We start from the raw sequence: 14,406 nt of genomic DNA, 5'->3' as shown, positions 1-14,406 counted from the left end.
CAGGCATTATAATGCATCCATAACATGAGAAGCAAGTAAACATAAAATATATGTTATTTTGATTGTTTTTATTTTACAATTATATCATACAGCTGCACAACTTTGCCAAAAAAATATATAATGATTATTTTATCATATATTGCAATTTGAACTCTCAGATTCCACTTCATACGAGGCTTCTCATATTGCTACTGCTGAGAAATTGAGACACAAAAACCAACAGACTCTGCTGCTAGGTGAAATAGTTATTTAAGAGTGTTCACACTTGGGTTCACTTTTCACAAGAACCAGATAACACTACACGTTACAATACAAATATTTGTCTTGAATGCTCCGCTTTCAAATATTCAAACTTTCTAGGTTTTAACATGGCAAATCTTTAAGCTTTTACACTACCGATCAAAGATTTTTTTAGACGATTTTTAATAAAAACGACTTCTCTTATGCTTCAGTGTCACATGATCCTTTAGAAAACATTCTAATATGAAGATTTGGTATCAATATTAAAAAAAACTGTATATATATTTTTGGAAAATATAGTTTTATCAGGATTCTTTGTTCAAAAGAACCACATTTATTTGAAATAAATTTTTCAAAAGTTAAAAATTTCTTTACTGTCACTTTAGAATAACTTAATGTGTCCTTGTTAAACAAAGGTATTAATTTATTTTACTATTTAACATTTTTCATATAAAAAAAATTATAATATACATATATATTTATATATTAATAATAATAAATATATATTATTTTAAACATTAGCATGATTTCTGTAGGATCATGTGAAAATGAAGACTGGAGTAATGAAGCTGAAAGTTCAGCTTTGCATCACGTGAATAAATTACATTTTAAAAATATATAAAATAAAGAAAACTTATCGTTTATTAAATCATTGTAATATTTCACATTATTACTGCTTTGTATTTATTGATAAATAAGTGGACCCTTGGTGTGCACAAAATATGTTTTAAAAAACATTAAAAAAAAAAAAAAAAACTTCTTTCCAAATTTCAATCTTTTGACCAGTAGTTTAAAAGCTTGAGGAAACACAAATGCAAGATAAATATTTGTACTGTAGCTTGCAATGTTATATAACCTTATTATTCAGATGATACAACAAACACTTTTTATGGAATTATAAATGCATTATAATGCCTAAAAAATGTCCTCAATGCATTATAAATACTGTACAGGCTTCATAGAAATGGACTGCAATCACTAAATTAATCATAAAACACGCATAAATAATGAGTATAAAGGAACTTGTAAAACTTGTGAACTTGGGACCCCCAGCACATTATTTACATCTCCCTTTTTAACACCTGATTCTGATCATCAGCTTTAAGAAGAGAGATCCATGTACTGAACTGTGTGTGTCAGACAAGAGAGATATACAAAATGTGCAGAGCAGGACTGGAATTGAGAACCACTGCTTTAAATGACAATCATAAATCCTTTAATTATCCTAACTTGACACACAATAATGCTCATCACTATATGTATCACAACACTCTCACCAGCACTCGATCGTTGATCTTCAGCTCCCGATCACCTTTCTTGACCGAGCCAGTCTCTGACAGATTGGACACTGACTCGCTCTTTGACCGCACCAAGTCTGAGGCTGGTGGAGCAGTTTTAGTGGGTGAAGCTGGTTTCTTGGTCGAAGCAGACACTGATGTAGTGGAGGGTGTGGGTGATGCAGCACGGGACGGAGGAGCCGTCGTTGTGCCATCTGGCTCACCTTCTGTGCTTGAAAGCTTGGATGGCCGTGTGAAAATACCCTTCAACGGTTCACACTGAAAATAGCGCACACCTGACACTGAACCATCGTTTTTCCCAATTGGCTCGTCAAGTACAATTCCGGCCCACTGGCCCGGGGCAAACTGGGTCTCTCCTAAAAACTGAATGACGCCTGGCTTATTGCCGTTAACCCAGACACGATCCCCGACCTTGAACTGCTCTCCTGCATCTTGGGCTTCAGCTGAGGATTTGTCACCTTGTGTTGGTTTAGCAGCACCTGTTCCAAAGGAAGGAAAGAAATAGACTTTGTTCAAAATTCCAACTACAACAATGCACTTACTGATTCTGTATTTGATATACAAACTGTCATTATGTCATTATTAATTTAGAATGGAATTTAAAACTTAAAATAACATAGGCTGCTTTTATTTTTGACCTGATTTCATTACCGCGATGGGTCTGTTTTACCCAAAAAGTCTGATTTACCAAAAAAGTAATTTAAACAGATTAAACAGCCATATGACTACAGAAATACATTTTTACAATAAATTTTGGATTTGAAATTACACAAGGTAGTAAAGTGAACCTTATTAGTTCATCCCAAAAATTTGACAGATTCTTGCTTCTATGGAACATAAGATATTTTGAAACATTTGCTGGTTCCCATTGATTTCCACAGTACGGAAAAGGCCAATATATATATATATATATAAATATATAAAAAGAAGAAAAAAAATACCAAAATTTTTTTGACAGAGCTACATAAGAAACAATATTATTAAAGATATTAAAGATATATATATATATATATATAAAGAGATGGCTCTTACCTACAGAAGGAGAGGTCTTTGTGACCCCAGCATTGGCCTGTTTGCCAATTTTGCTGGGCGCTTTGAGTCCACTGGGTTTTGATGTGCTCATTGTTGCTCTGAAATGGTCTTTCTATATTTGCACGTTTCCTCTCCAACAAACATTGACTGTTGAGTTCGAAGCAACAGTGTAGGAAAAAGTAAAAAAAAAAATATATATATATATATATATATATATATATATTAAATTCAAAAAAAAAAAGTTAGGGAGAAAGTGGTGCAGCAATGTCTGTGCAGAAAAAGAAAATAGAAATATATCAGCGTATATGATATAGCTAGCATGCATGACATTTGCAAGGATGGCTTGCTTTGTGCCTTTACAGTAATTTCATGCAGATAGTTTATTTTAATAAACAATTGCAGCCCTTCCTTTGCACTGATTGTTGTATAATGATGTCATTGCATATGCGTTTCAAACAATCTGATGTCACTGTATATCTGTCACATTTAAATATTCACATTAAGTCATGTGCAAATGCATATGGCAGATTATTTATTTGACTTGAGTTAATGAGGTTAGGTGTCACCGTTTCATTCTGTGATCCCAGATGTCAAATAACATATCACTGACAAATATTCATAATGATGAATATCATTATGAATATTCATTAGCCACATTTAAATGTGGGAGTGAATTCACTAAATAATTCTTTTGAGAGTCATTCTTGAAACAGTGAGAGAAACAGTTTGACCCTTATTGTAGAATTTGCTGTATTCCACTTGAAACTGTAACACACCATTCCAACATAATTATCTTTTGTGGTTGCCTTTCACAAGCATTTATGACAATAAGTGAAAATTCAGTTGAAACAAAGCAGTTGGAACAAACAACCTATAAAAAGTCAACTGGCAATTTAAAAAGAAATGTGTAAACAAATGAATGAAAATATTATTTTCTACTCAAAATATTTAAAAAATATAGTTTTTTTTTTCTTTCATCAGACTCAAATTGGTTGACTATAATGGACAAGTAACCTCTACTAAACCACTAAGAGATGGACTGACCCATAAATGGAGTACTTCAAATGCCATTTCTTTACTTACGGCAGATTATCATGGTTTAAATGAATGCAAAAAAATAGCATAACATGGTGCAAAGATGCTGAAATAATCCCCGCAGAGTGAAACAACATAATAACTTGGCTACACATACTGTACCCATGGTCACACATGTTGCACATGTGATTGAGATCATCCCAAAAGAGAAAAGCTGCAAGTACTTAGAGACTAATTCTCTGCTGAACACAAATATGCCAAAACGTATAATCCGGGAAATTCCACTGATGAAAAAAAAAAAATAATTTCATTTTTCCCAGCTACTGGTCAGTAATATATCCACCACATATATTGTATCATGGTACATCATGCATCCCTATTGGTGTGATAACAAAAGTCTGCAAAAATATTTCATGTGCTGCTACACAGTTTAAATTGCTAACAATAAAATCCACTTGAGAAAGCAACAGGCGCCAGATTCATTTTATTTTCACATTTGCAGATCATTTTTGTGTACAGATGTTTACACCATTTCAATTGAAATGAAAATCATTTATAAACATGTTAACTAAACACAGAAACTAAAAAAGCCCACTTGCAGCTTTACACCAAAAAATAAATAAATAATAAAAAGAAAAACGTAACGTATGTAATTTTACTACTCTATTAGATTGAATTTAGATATTTTTATAATAATAATAAAACATTTATTATTTTAATAATAATAATAATAATAATAATAATAATAATAATAGGGATGTGCATTTCAAGCAAAAGTAATAATCGATAATCGTTGGGTATTATTCGATTAGTAGTCGATAATCGCCCCCCTCTCGCGCATGTACACACGCACGCATAAACACACCCCCATAAATAGAGAGAGGGAGAGAGACTATTCAGGCTTTTAATCTGTATGATAACAAACGGTTTAATATATTAAAGAAAGGTCTATCCTAACCTAAGCCAATTGAGGGTTGTATGATTGCTGAAACATTAATATAACATAACTGAATGACGGCACTTATTAACATAACAGTCCGTCGATTATCCATGGCTCACAGGCTGTAGGAGCCTATGACATTTCTATTTTTAAATTGAGCATGACCATTCATAGCATTTTTTTTTTAAGTTTACAGATTAAGATGAATTAAGACGGCACTAATTTGAACATTAATTTTAATGTCTGTATTTATAACAATAACCTATTTTATATTTTTATTTTAATTTTTTTAAAAGAGCATGTCCACAGTTCTAGTCATTGGTGTTGTCTCCCTTCTACCGCTGACCTGTGCTCACACTGCACTTCACGCTCTCTGCTCAAACCAGTGATTTGAGCATTTTTGATGAGTTTATCCTTCTAAAAAAATAAATAAATAAAAAAAAAAGATTATCATCATAATATTTTAGGAATTAAGTCACAATTACGACAATGAAATCATGTTACATTGCATGAATTAAAATGGAATATATTAAACCTGTATACTCCACCAAAAAAAATGTATAATTAAAAAAAAGTATGTGGCACTTGTCATTCTTCACGTTTAAAACAGAAAACAGCAATTGGCTTACTGACGATTTTTTTTAACTCGAATTGATTTATTTCACGAGACACTCGTTTGTATTAAATTGCTCTGTGTTTTTTTTTTCAACATGCACTCAAATATTTATTCGTTATAATTTCATGTTGCAAATATTAAACAGGAAAATATATTTTTCACAGATTCACATGCCACATGAAAGGAGGCAAATATCTCACTACAGATTGAAGAGCGTAAAAACTTTTATTGTTTGTATTTTATCTTAAAATTGACAGAAGCCTGACATTTTATTCCTTCAAAAAATAACAAATCATTTTAATGCAGCTAGCTCATAATCATGACTTAATGCGTGGGAAACAGGAAGTTTCTCGCTCACCACAGTGGAGTGCATCGTTCTGTTAACTTTGTGGTTCATTATTTTGAGTCGTTTCGGACACGGTGACGCAGAAGACCCTCTCACAACATATTACTTTATAAATCTATTGCGTTTGCTGCTCAGAAACGTTCACGTAATCATGCTGCACGTATCAGTAGTTCTCTTCTCCGGTGTGAAGCCCTGTTTCACACATACTCCGTCTGCAGTGCGTATGCAGTCCGTGTGTGTTACATATGTGGTGCAGAAGCAGCACGGACTCATTGTGCTTTCACACAGGACGCGTTTGCAGTCCGCTACTGATCCGCGGAGCTGTTTAGTCCACAAACACAACATTTGTTCATTATTTAGATTTCAAATCATGTGAAAAAAAAAAATATATATATATACATATATATATCATTTTCAGCATTGTGACTTATCACAGAACAGTAACAATCTTTCATAGTCATAGACATAGTTTAAACTCAAATATAAACAACGTATTATTCATGCATTTGACATGCACTGCTCAAGCAAGCGGCAAAACATTAAAACACAATAATTAGTAGAGCTGAAACAACGAATCGATTTAATCGATTAAAATCGATTATTAAAATAGTTGTCAACTAATTTAGTCATCGATTCGTTGCTAAATAACTTTTATTTGCCGTAAGTGGCTCATTTCGTGCATATTTCAAATCTGCGGTGACCAAAGTGTGGCAGTAATGAGCCACCGGAGGTTTTACTCAGCCAGTACAACAGGAGAAGTAGCGAATAGCCAATAGCTGGCCTTGTTTTATGTCACGTGCTTCCCGAACAGCGTCTCTGCAGCCATAGAAATCATATGATGTCTATGTCTGCAGCATTCAGCGTGATGTGGGAGTACTTTACATTGAGCCTTTAAAAAAAGAAGAGTAACCTGTAAACTCTGCTCTACTGCACTGTTTAAGGGGACGTTCACATATCGCGTCTTTTGCGCGCTCAAGTTCGTTATTTCCAACACCGCACCGCATCGAGTTAAAAACATTTAAACTTTTCAGAATGCCGCAACCGCACCGCGGGTCATGTGACAAGAACTAACCAATCAGCTTCATCCTTTCCCGTAACAACGTTAAAAGCTCAGTCAAGATGAAAGGAACAGCTGATCATAGTTGTATATGGATTTCCATTTTGAAATAAACTTAGTAGCAGAGCTACTGCAAGCGATTTATTTGAGCTGCAAATCCATTTATCCTTTGCTGAAATTTCCGCGTCTTCAAGGAGAGAGCACGTCATGGTTGCTTATCAAAGGCAGACGCCTCAGGGGCGCTTCTGTGCGAGCGCTTTGGAAAGAAGGAGAAAGCGGTGCGCCTAGCGTTTTCCACGCGTTTTTACGCGCGATTTGTGAACGGCCCCTAAGACTTTCATTTGTGCAGATTCTCCAGTACAATATTGTTTGCAAATGTTTAGTCGTAAAAGCTGATAACATTGCTTTTTAACTGTTAACATTTAAAGCTTTACAAACATGTTCTGTGATCAGTTTGTCGTTTACCAGTTCAAAATTCAGTCGTGCAGCCTAATTATGACTGAATGAGAGAGGTAAATGTAGATATTTGAAATGCACTTTTTTTTTCTAAGTATTCACTGCTCTTTTTCACACAGCAGGTTTTTTGTGTGTGTCCTATTTTTTTTCTGGACAACCTTCTGATGGATTTTACTTTAAATTGTGAGTTCCATTCAGGTTTCATGCCATTGGCACTTTTTTTGAAGGATTGTTTACAATTTCACAGCAAAAGCTATAAAGCTGTTTCCCAGTAAATAATAAAATACAATGCACCCATACTCTAGCAATTTTATTCTGTTTTATCCTTATTCTTCGTGAAAATATGTTCTGAAAGATTCCTTAATAAGCTTTGTTCAGGATGTTAAACTACTTTAGGAGCTCTAAGGACTGCCATGGTGAAAACATTATTTTAAATCTCCTTGTGAAATTTGCTAGAGTATGGGTCAGTGTTCTGATTGCAGAAGAGTTCGACAAAGGATTACTAACACAATAAAACAACTCCAGGTATATTTTTGATGAGGATATGACAGTGCAAAATGGTTAAAATCTCTTAAATCTATGCTGAATGATAAAGACCATTTATTAATAATTTACCTGGGGAAAAAATGGAAAAAACTAAAATATAAGTACATAAACCGATTAATCGATTAATCGTAAAAATAATCGACAGATTAATCGATTATCAAAATAATCGTTAGTTGCAGCCCTAATAATTAGCCTACTTTTCTTGTTAGGATATCGCAAATATTTAAAATTAAAACACCATTGACAGAAACAGTCGATTCTCATGCCTTTTGCATTTAAATCTTTATCTCAAGCAATCCCACGGGTCTTAATTAACTTTGTTTTTCTGCTCCCGTAAAAGTGCATATATTATGTTGCCTCATTTATCTAAAGGTGCTCTTTTAAACCTAGCCAAAAACCCATGTGTTGCGTATGAAACACAGTAGGCATTGATTAGTACACATTTATTGTGAAATTACTGCATTTCAGTGTCAATCCATGTTCATTTTTACCGCGAACAATGCGCTGTCACTTTAATTCAGCACATGCAGCACAGCAAAAATAGAGTCTGTACGTAAATGATCGCTAAACTGTTGCAGACGCACTGCTCCTGGAATGTACTGACAGACCGCAACCACGTGCAGTGTGAATGCTGGAATCCGTTAACATGGGTGCTTAAAAAAATACGCTACACATACGCACTGCAGACGGAGTAAGTGCTCACACTGCATGCATACTGCACGCTAATTAAACTGAAGCGCTCTGGTCCACTTCTTCCAACCAACCACGTTCGAGCGCAGCACGGAACTATCACAGTCAACAGAACCGGCCTTGGGGGTAAGACGCGCTCGGGCACGGTTCACATCCTTATAAAATAATCGCACAGCCTAATCGATAATCGGTCATTAAATCAACTTATCAAATATTCGAAAATCGTGACCCATTGTATTATTAAAACAATAATACAAAACAATAAAACCTGACTGAATTTGCTATAAACAGTATAAACAACACTGTTATAACTGAGTCTAGGTAGGAAGTCAATCCAAAGACATTTCCACGGTTGAATTTAATCATCGAAAGAGGTCTAAGTTGGTTCTTGTACAGACTGAACTTCAAAAAAAGAGTGTAAAGTGTAATCTTAGCAGCAATATCAGATATTTTATATGAGATTAAATGCCAAATTAAATACAAAAACTCTGTATGTGACTTATTGCTGCAATCAATACAGTGGTACAAGTCCAAACCACTACTGTATATTTCAGTAAAATAACTAGTCCTCAGTTGTTCAATTCAGGATTTTCTTCACCTTAACTTGGATACTTAAAGGGTTAATTCACCCAAAAATTAAAATTAGGCTGCGTTTTACTCACCCCCGAGGCATCCTCCTAGGTATATATTACTTTCTTCTTTCAGACAAATCCAGTCAAAATTACATTGAAAATTGTATTTGATCTTTCAAGCCCTATCATTGCAGTCAGTTGGTGTTGCATTCCTTCAGACCAAAAGAAGTGAAATAAAATGCACCAATCCATAAAGATAAAAAAAGTGTCTCACATGGCTCCGGGGGTGAACAAAGGCCTCCTGTAGTGAATCGATGCATTTTTGAAAAATATCCATATTCAAAACATAAAAAAATCAGTTGTATCTAGAAAGAAGGTGATGAACGCGGAAGCGCAGTGGAGAGATCAAAACAAAATAACGGTCACTAATTAGAAGTACAAAACAAGGATTTGTAAAAAAGAATGTCGGAGGATTTCGATATAAGCCAAGAGGAGACTGGTTTTCCTTTGCTAAAGTAAGGAAACTTTGCTTCCTTTGCTCCTGTAAACAAACGTTGGTTTTAAAGCTGAAACAACGAATCGATTTAATCGATTAAAATCGATTATTAAAATAGCTGTCAACTAATTTAGTCATCAATTCGTTGCTAAATAACTTATTTGCCGTAAGCAGCTCATTTCGTGCATATTTCAAACCTGCGGTGACCAAAGTGTGGCAGTAATGAGCCACCGGAGGTTTTACTCAGCCAGTACAACAGGAGAAGTAGCGAAAAGCCAATAGCTGGCCTCGTTTTATGTCACGTGCTTCCCTAACAGCGTCTCTGCAGCATTCAGCGGGATGTGGGAGTACTTTACTTTGAGCCCTCAAAAAAGAAGATTAACCTGTAAACTCTGCACTACTGAACTGTTTAGTTTTCGCGACGCGTCCGTTTTTCCAGGCGCGTCCGCACCGCGCCGAGTTAAAAACATTTCAACTTTTCAGAATGCGGCAAGCGCACTGCGGGTCATGTGACAAGAACTAAATAATCAGCTTCATTCTTTCCCATAACAACGTTAAAAGCTCAGCCAAGATGAAGGAACAGCTGATCATAGCTGTATATGGATTTCCATTTTGAAATAAATTTAGTAGCAGAGCTACTGCAAGCGATTTTTTGAGCTGCAAATCCATTTATCCTTTGCTGAAATTTCCGCGTCTTCAAGGAGAGAGCACGTCATGGTTGCTTAGCAAAGGCAGACGCCTCAGGGGCGCAACTGCACGAGCGCTTTGGAAAGGAGGAGAAAGCGGTGCGCCTAGCGTTTTCAGGCGCGATATGTGAATGGCCCCTAAGACTTTTATTTGTGCAGATTCTCCAGTACAGTGTTGTTTGCAAATGTTTAGTTGTAAAAGCTGATAACATTGCTTTTTAACAGTTAACATTTAAAGCTTTACAAACATGTTCTGTGATCAGTTTGTCGTTTACCAGTTCATAATTCAGTCGTGCAGCCTAATTATGACTGAATGAGAGAGGTAAATGTTTAAAGATATTAGAAATGCACTTTTTTTTTCCTAAGTATTCACTGCTCTTTTTCACACAGCAGGTTTTTTTTGTGTGTCCGTTTTTTTTTTTCCTGGACAACCTTCTGATGGATTTTACTTTAAATTGTGAGTTCCATTCAGGTTTCATGCCATTGGCACTTTATTCGAAGGATTGTTTACAATTTCACAGCATAAGCTATAAAGCTGTTTCCCCAGTAAATAATAAAATACAACGCACTGCAATCTTATTCTGTTTTATCCTTATTCTTCGTGAAAATATGTTCTGAAAGATTCCTTAAGCTTTGTTCGGGATGTTAAACTACTTTAGGAGCTCTAAGGACTGCCATGGTGAAAACATTATTTGAAATCTCCTTGTGAAATTTGCTAGAGTATGGGTCAGTGTTTTGATTGCAGAAGAGTTCGACAAAGGATCACTAACACAACAAAACAACTCCAGGTATATTTTTGATGAGGATATGACAATGCAAAATGGTTAAAATCTCGTAAAAATCTATGCTGAATGATAAAGACCCTTTATTAATAATTTACTTGGGGGGGGGGGGGGGGAATGGGAAAAACTAAAATATAAGTACATAAACCGATTAAACGATTAATCGTAAAAATAATCAACAGATTAATCGATTATCAAAATAATCGTTAGTTGCAGCCCTAGTTGGTTTTCCACAAGACTCACCGGCACATGTGCAACGCTGAACTCATACGTCATCCGCCCTGAACTGCTTCTTGTGTACAACTGTTAGCGCAAGCTAGATTCAAGTGATTATTATGTTTTTATTATGGATATTTTTCTTACAAATATGCATCGATTTGCTACAGAAGGCCTTTGTTCATCCCCTGGAGCTGTACGAGACACTTTTTTTTATGGATGGGCACTTTTTATTTAAAATATTTTGGACTGAAGCAATGCAATACCCGCTAACTGCAATGATAGAGCTTGAAAGATCAAAGACAATTTTATACAACTCCGTCTGGATTCGTCTGAAAGACAAAGGTCATATTAGGGCTATGCAATTAATCGCATGTGATTGTCATGTGCATCTCGTCAGTAAAGCCGGTCCCGCGATTAGTAGTAAATCACCATCACCTGCTTTCAGATTGAGCGGAATTCACTACACAGAGCCATAGTTCACTGATAAGCTAGGTGATATAGAGTTCAAAATTTAATGCGATTCATCTGCGATTATGAACACGATATGGTCTAACTGTCAGTGAACTACGGCTCTGTGTAGCGAATGCCCTAATCAAGGGAACGGCTTTACTGACAAGATGCACATGAAAATCGCATGCGATTAATTACACAGCCATAAGTCATTGAGTGTGAGTAAAACTCAGCCTATTCTCATTTTTGGTTGAACTAACCCTTTAAGAACACTGGAATTTTTAAAATCAGTAATATAAATTTTAATTGCACAGACACGGAACTGAATTGAGCATAATAATAAAAAGATTAATCTAGATTAAAATGCCTCATTTGAATTCTGCCGAAGGCATTCAGAACGTGTGTGCTACCCAAATAAAATAATGACTAAAGTAACGTTAAGTCTTTGAGAACGGGTTTCTCAAGACAGGTGGTGCATTAGACCAGGGGCTCATCTCCTGTTTCCAAAATGCATCACAAACTGCTTGAGAAAGCTGTAAACGAATTCCACATTGCACAAGGTGCAAACAACCTTACGCCTGTTACACACATAATCCGTCTGCAGTGCGTATGCGTTTCGTATATATTTTTTTACGCACCAGTGTTAACGGATTCCAGCGTTCATGCGGTTGCGGTCCGTCAGTGCATTCCAGGAGCGGTCCATCTGCAGCAGTGCAGCGATCGTTTACGTACTGAGTAGTGGACTGCAAAGGCGTCCTGTGTGAGAGCACATCGAGTCCGTGCTGCTTCAGCACAGGGATGGCAATTAGTACCCGCCACCAGCCAAATGCGGGTGATTTTGTGTTGTGGCGGGTAAAGTTGCTTCACCTACCGGCCACCGTGGCGGGTAAATAAAAATAGCATACTGTTTCACCCTGCCGGTGGACAAAAAAAAAAAAGTTAATTTTCATCGCTGGTGTGTGTACAACACTCAATAAAGTGTAATATCATCAGAAGCAGCTCCGTGGAGAAAGGCAGAGTAAACCGGGCTCGAAACGGTGGCGTTGTTCCCAGTACAGTGTTTGCAGCTGAAGTTGATAGAGTGATATATTTGTTGGTTATTCACAGTACGTTTTATAGCACGCGCTCATGTTATACAAGATCGCGTGAAGAGTTGAATTTGTTATCGCGCACAAGTTTCCGCATACTGTCACGTCTCTGTCAAACCCAGGTAAGTTCATTTTCCTCCAGCATTCTGCAACATTTTAGATTATATGGAAAGTTTGTGTTTATCTTATTGTTTTTATGGCATAATAAACAAACTAACAAACAGTATAATCGGTCGCGTGTCTAATAACTGCTGTCCGGGGGATGCATTTTATTTCCAGCCTTCAAGTACTTTTTCAGAAGTTAGCTCTGTGGCTACTAAGTCAACCCTCTACATTGCGAGTAAATCACTCTCATATGCGACTTAATCTTCTTTCTGGCTACTAAATGATGTCTAATATGAGCCAATGGCTAATAAATTATCTGATTTTACTCGCCAGTGTGTTAGTTGGAGGCTAAGTTTAGCACAGATGTTTTCACTCGCGAACACTCTCTGACTCTCCATCAGACGATCTGTGCTTTTTTTTCCTCAATGGATGTGCAACGCACCTGTATAATGTACCGTAAACTCTAGTGTTAAGGAGCACAAATCGCAGTAGCTTTCTCTCACACTCACATAGAAAAAGAGAGAGAGGGGATTGACGTGCTACATTTAAACATCATTATTTGTTATATTTTCCTGTTAAAATAACGGCGTTCCTATGGAAGTCTTCAGCTTTTAAGAACAGCTGGGTTTTCCGATAGTGCTAGTGGGTGGAGTTAATGCGCGAACGGCAATCTCATTGGCTGGCACTCACCTATTATCGTCCCTGTTTTGATTTCAGCAAATCAGTTCGAGCGAACACACAAAACCTGATTAATATTCATGAATCCAGCAGCTCATTAAACCTTAGTAATCCTTAGTGTATTTTATAGTTTTTATTAGTAGGAATCGTATTATTATCTTAGGAGTATTTTTGTAAGGTTTTTTTTTTTTTTTTTACAGAAACACTTAATGACCAAAAAAGCACCACCACCAGTCCATTTAAAATGATCAGTTAAAATGACTATTAAGCATTCAGAATCAGAATCAGAATCAGAAAGAGCTTTATTGCCAAGTATGCTTGCGCATACAAGGAATTTGTTTTAGTGACATAAGCTTCCAGTAAACAGAGACAACAACACACAGACAAAAAAAAATAATTTACAGGAGAATTACAAATTGGCAAATAAATAAGTGTATAAACAATTGTGCTATAAATGATAATGGAATAGGATTGAGTGAGATGCAGGAATGTTCTAGGATGGAGGGGTAACAAATAAATATAAGGATATTGCACATTTTTGCATAAGCATACGTTTAAGTGGGAAACATTTAACTGTTCATGAGGTAGATTGCCTGGGGGAAGAAACTATTCTTGTGCCTTGCTGTTCTTGTATTTGCGGCTCTGAGGCGCCGGCCAGATGGCAAAAGTTCAAAGATGGGGTGACTTGGATGTGAGGGATCCAGAGTGATTTTCTGAGTCCTTTTCCTCACTCTGGATGTGTACAGTTCTTGGAGGGTGGGCAGGGGAGCACCAATAATCCTTTCAGCAGTCCGAACAGTTCTCTGTAGTCTTCTGATATCTGATTTTGTAGCTGAACCAAACCAGACAGTAATTGAAGTACACAGGACTGACTCAATGACGGCTGAGTAGAACTGTTTCAGCAGCTCCTGTGGCAGGTTAAACTTCCTCAGCTGGCGAAGGAAGTACAACCTTTGTTGGGCTTTTTTCACAATGGAGCCAATGTGATTGTCCCACTTCAGGTCCTGAGAGATGGTGGTTCCCAGGAATCTGAATGACTCCACTGCAGCCACAGTGCTGTTCATGATGGTGAGT

The 14,406-nt window shown here is 36.4% G+C and overlaps 1 protein-coding gene across 4 annotated transcripts in view; it reads right to left on the bottom strand.

Annotated features, from left to right (window-relative positions):
* Positions 1-14,406, bottom strand: part of LOC132140785 (CAP-Gly domain-containing linker protein 1-like) — a 60,616-nt gene that overhangs the window by 39,169 nt on the left and 7,041 nt on the right. For all 4 annotated transcript variants that reach the window (XM_059549761.1, XM_059549764.1, XM_059549762.1 and 1 more), the window contains exons 2-3: positions 2,571-2,838; positions 1,518-2,017 (exon numbers count right to left, since the gene is read on the bottom strand). In XM_059549761.1, the coding sequence (XP_059405744.1) occupies positions 1,518-2,017; positions 2,571-2,661 (591 nt within the window). In that variant the 5' untranslated portion in view covers positions 2,662-2,838. The remainder of the gene's footprint in view (positions 1-1,517; positions 2,018-2,570; positions 2,839-14,406) is intronic.

Source organism: Carassius carassius, chromosome 5 (genome assembly GCF_963082965.1).
Source record: "Carassius carassius chromosome 5, fCarCar2.1, whole genome shotgun sequence".
Taxonomy (NCBI): Eukaryota; Metazoa; Chordata; class Actinopteri; order Cypriniformes; family Cyprinidae; genus Carassius; species Carassius carassius.
This window is presented reverse-complemented; position numbering and strand designations above follow the sequence as displayed.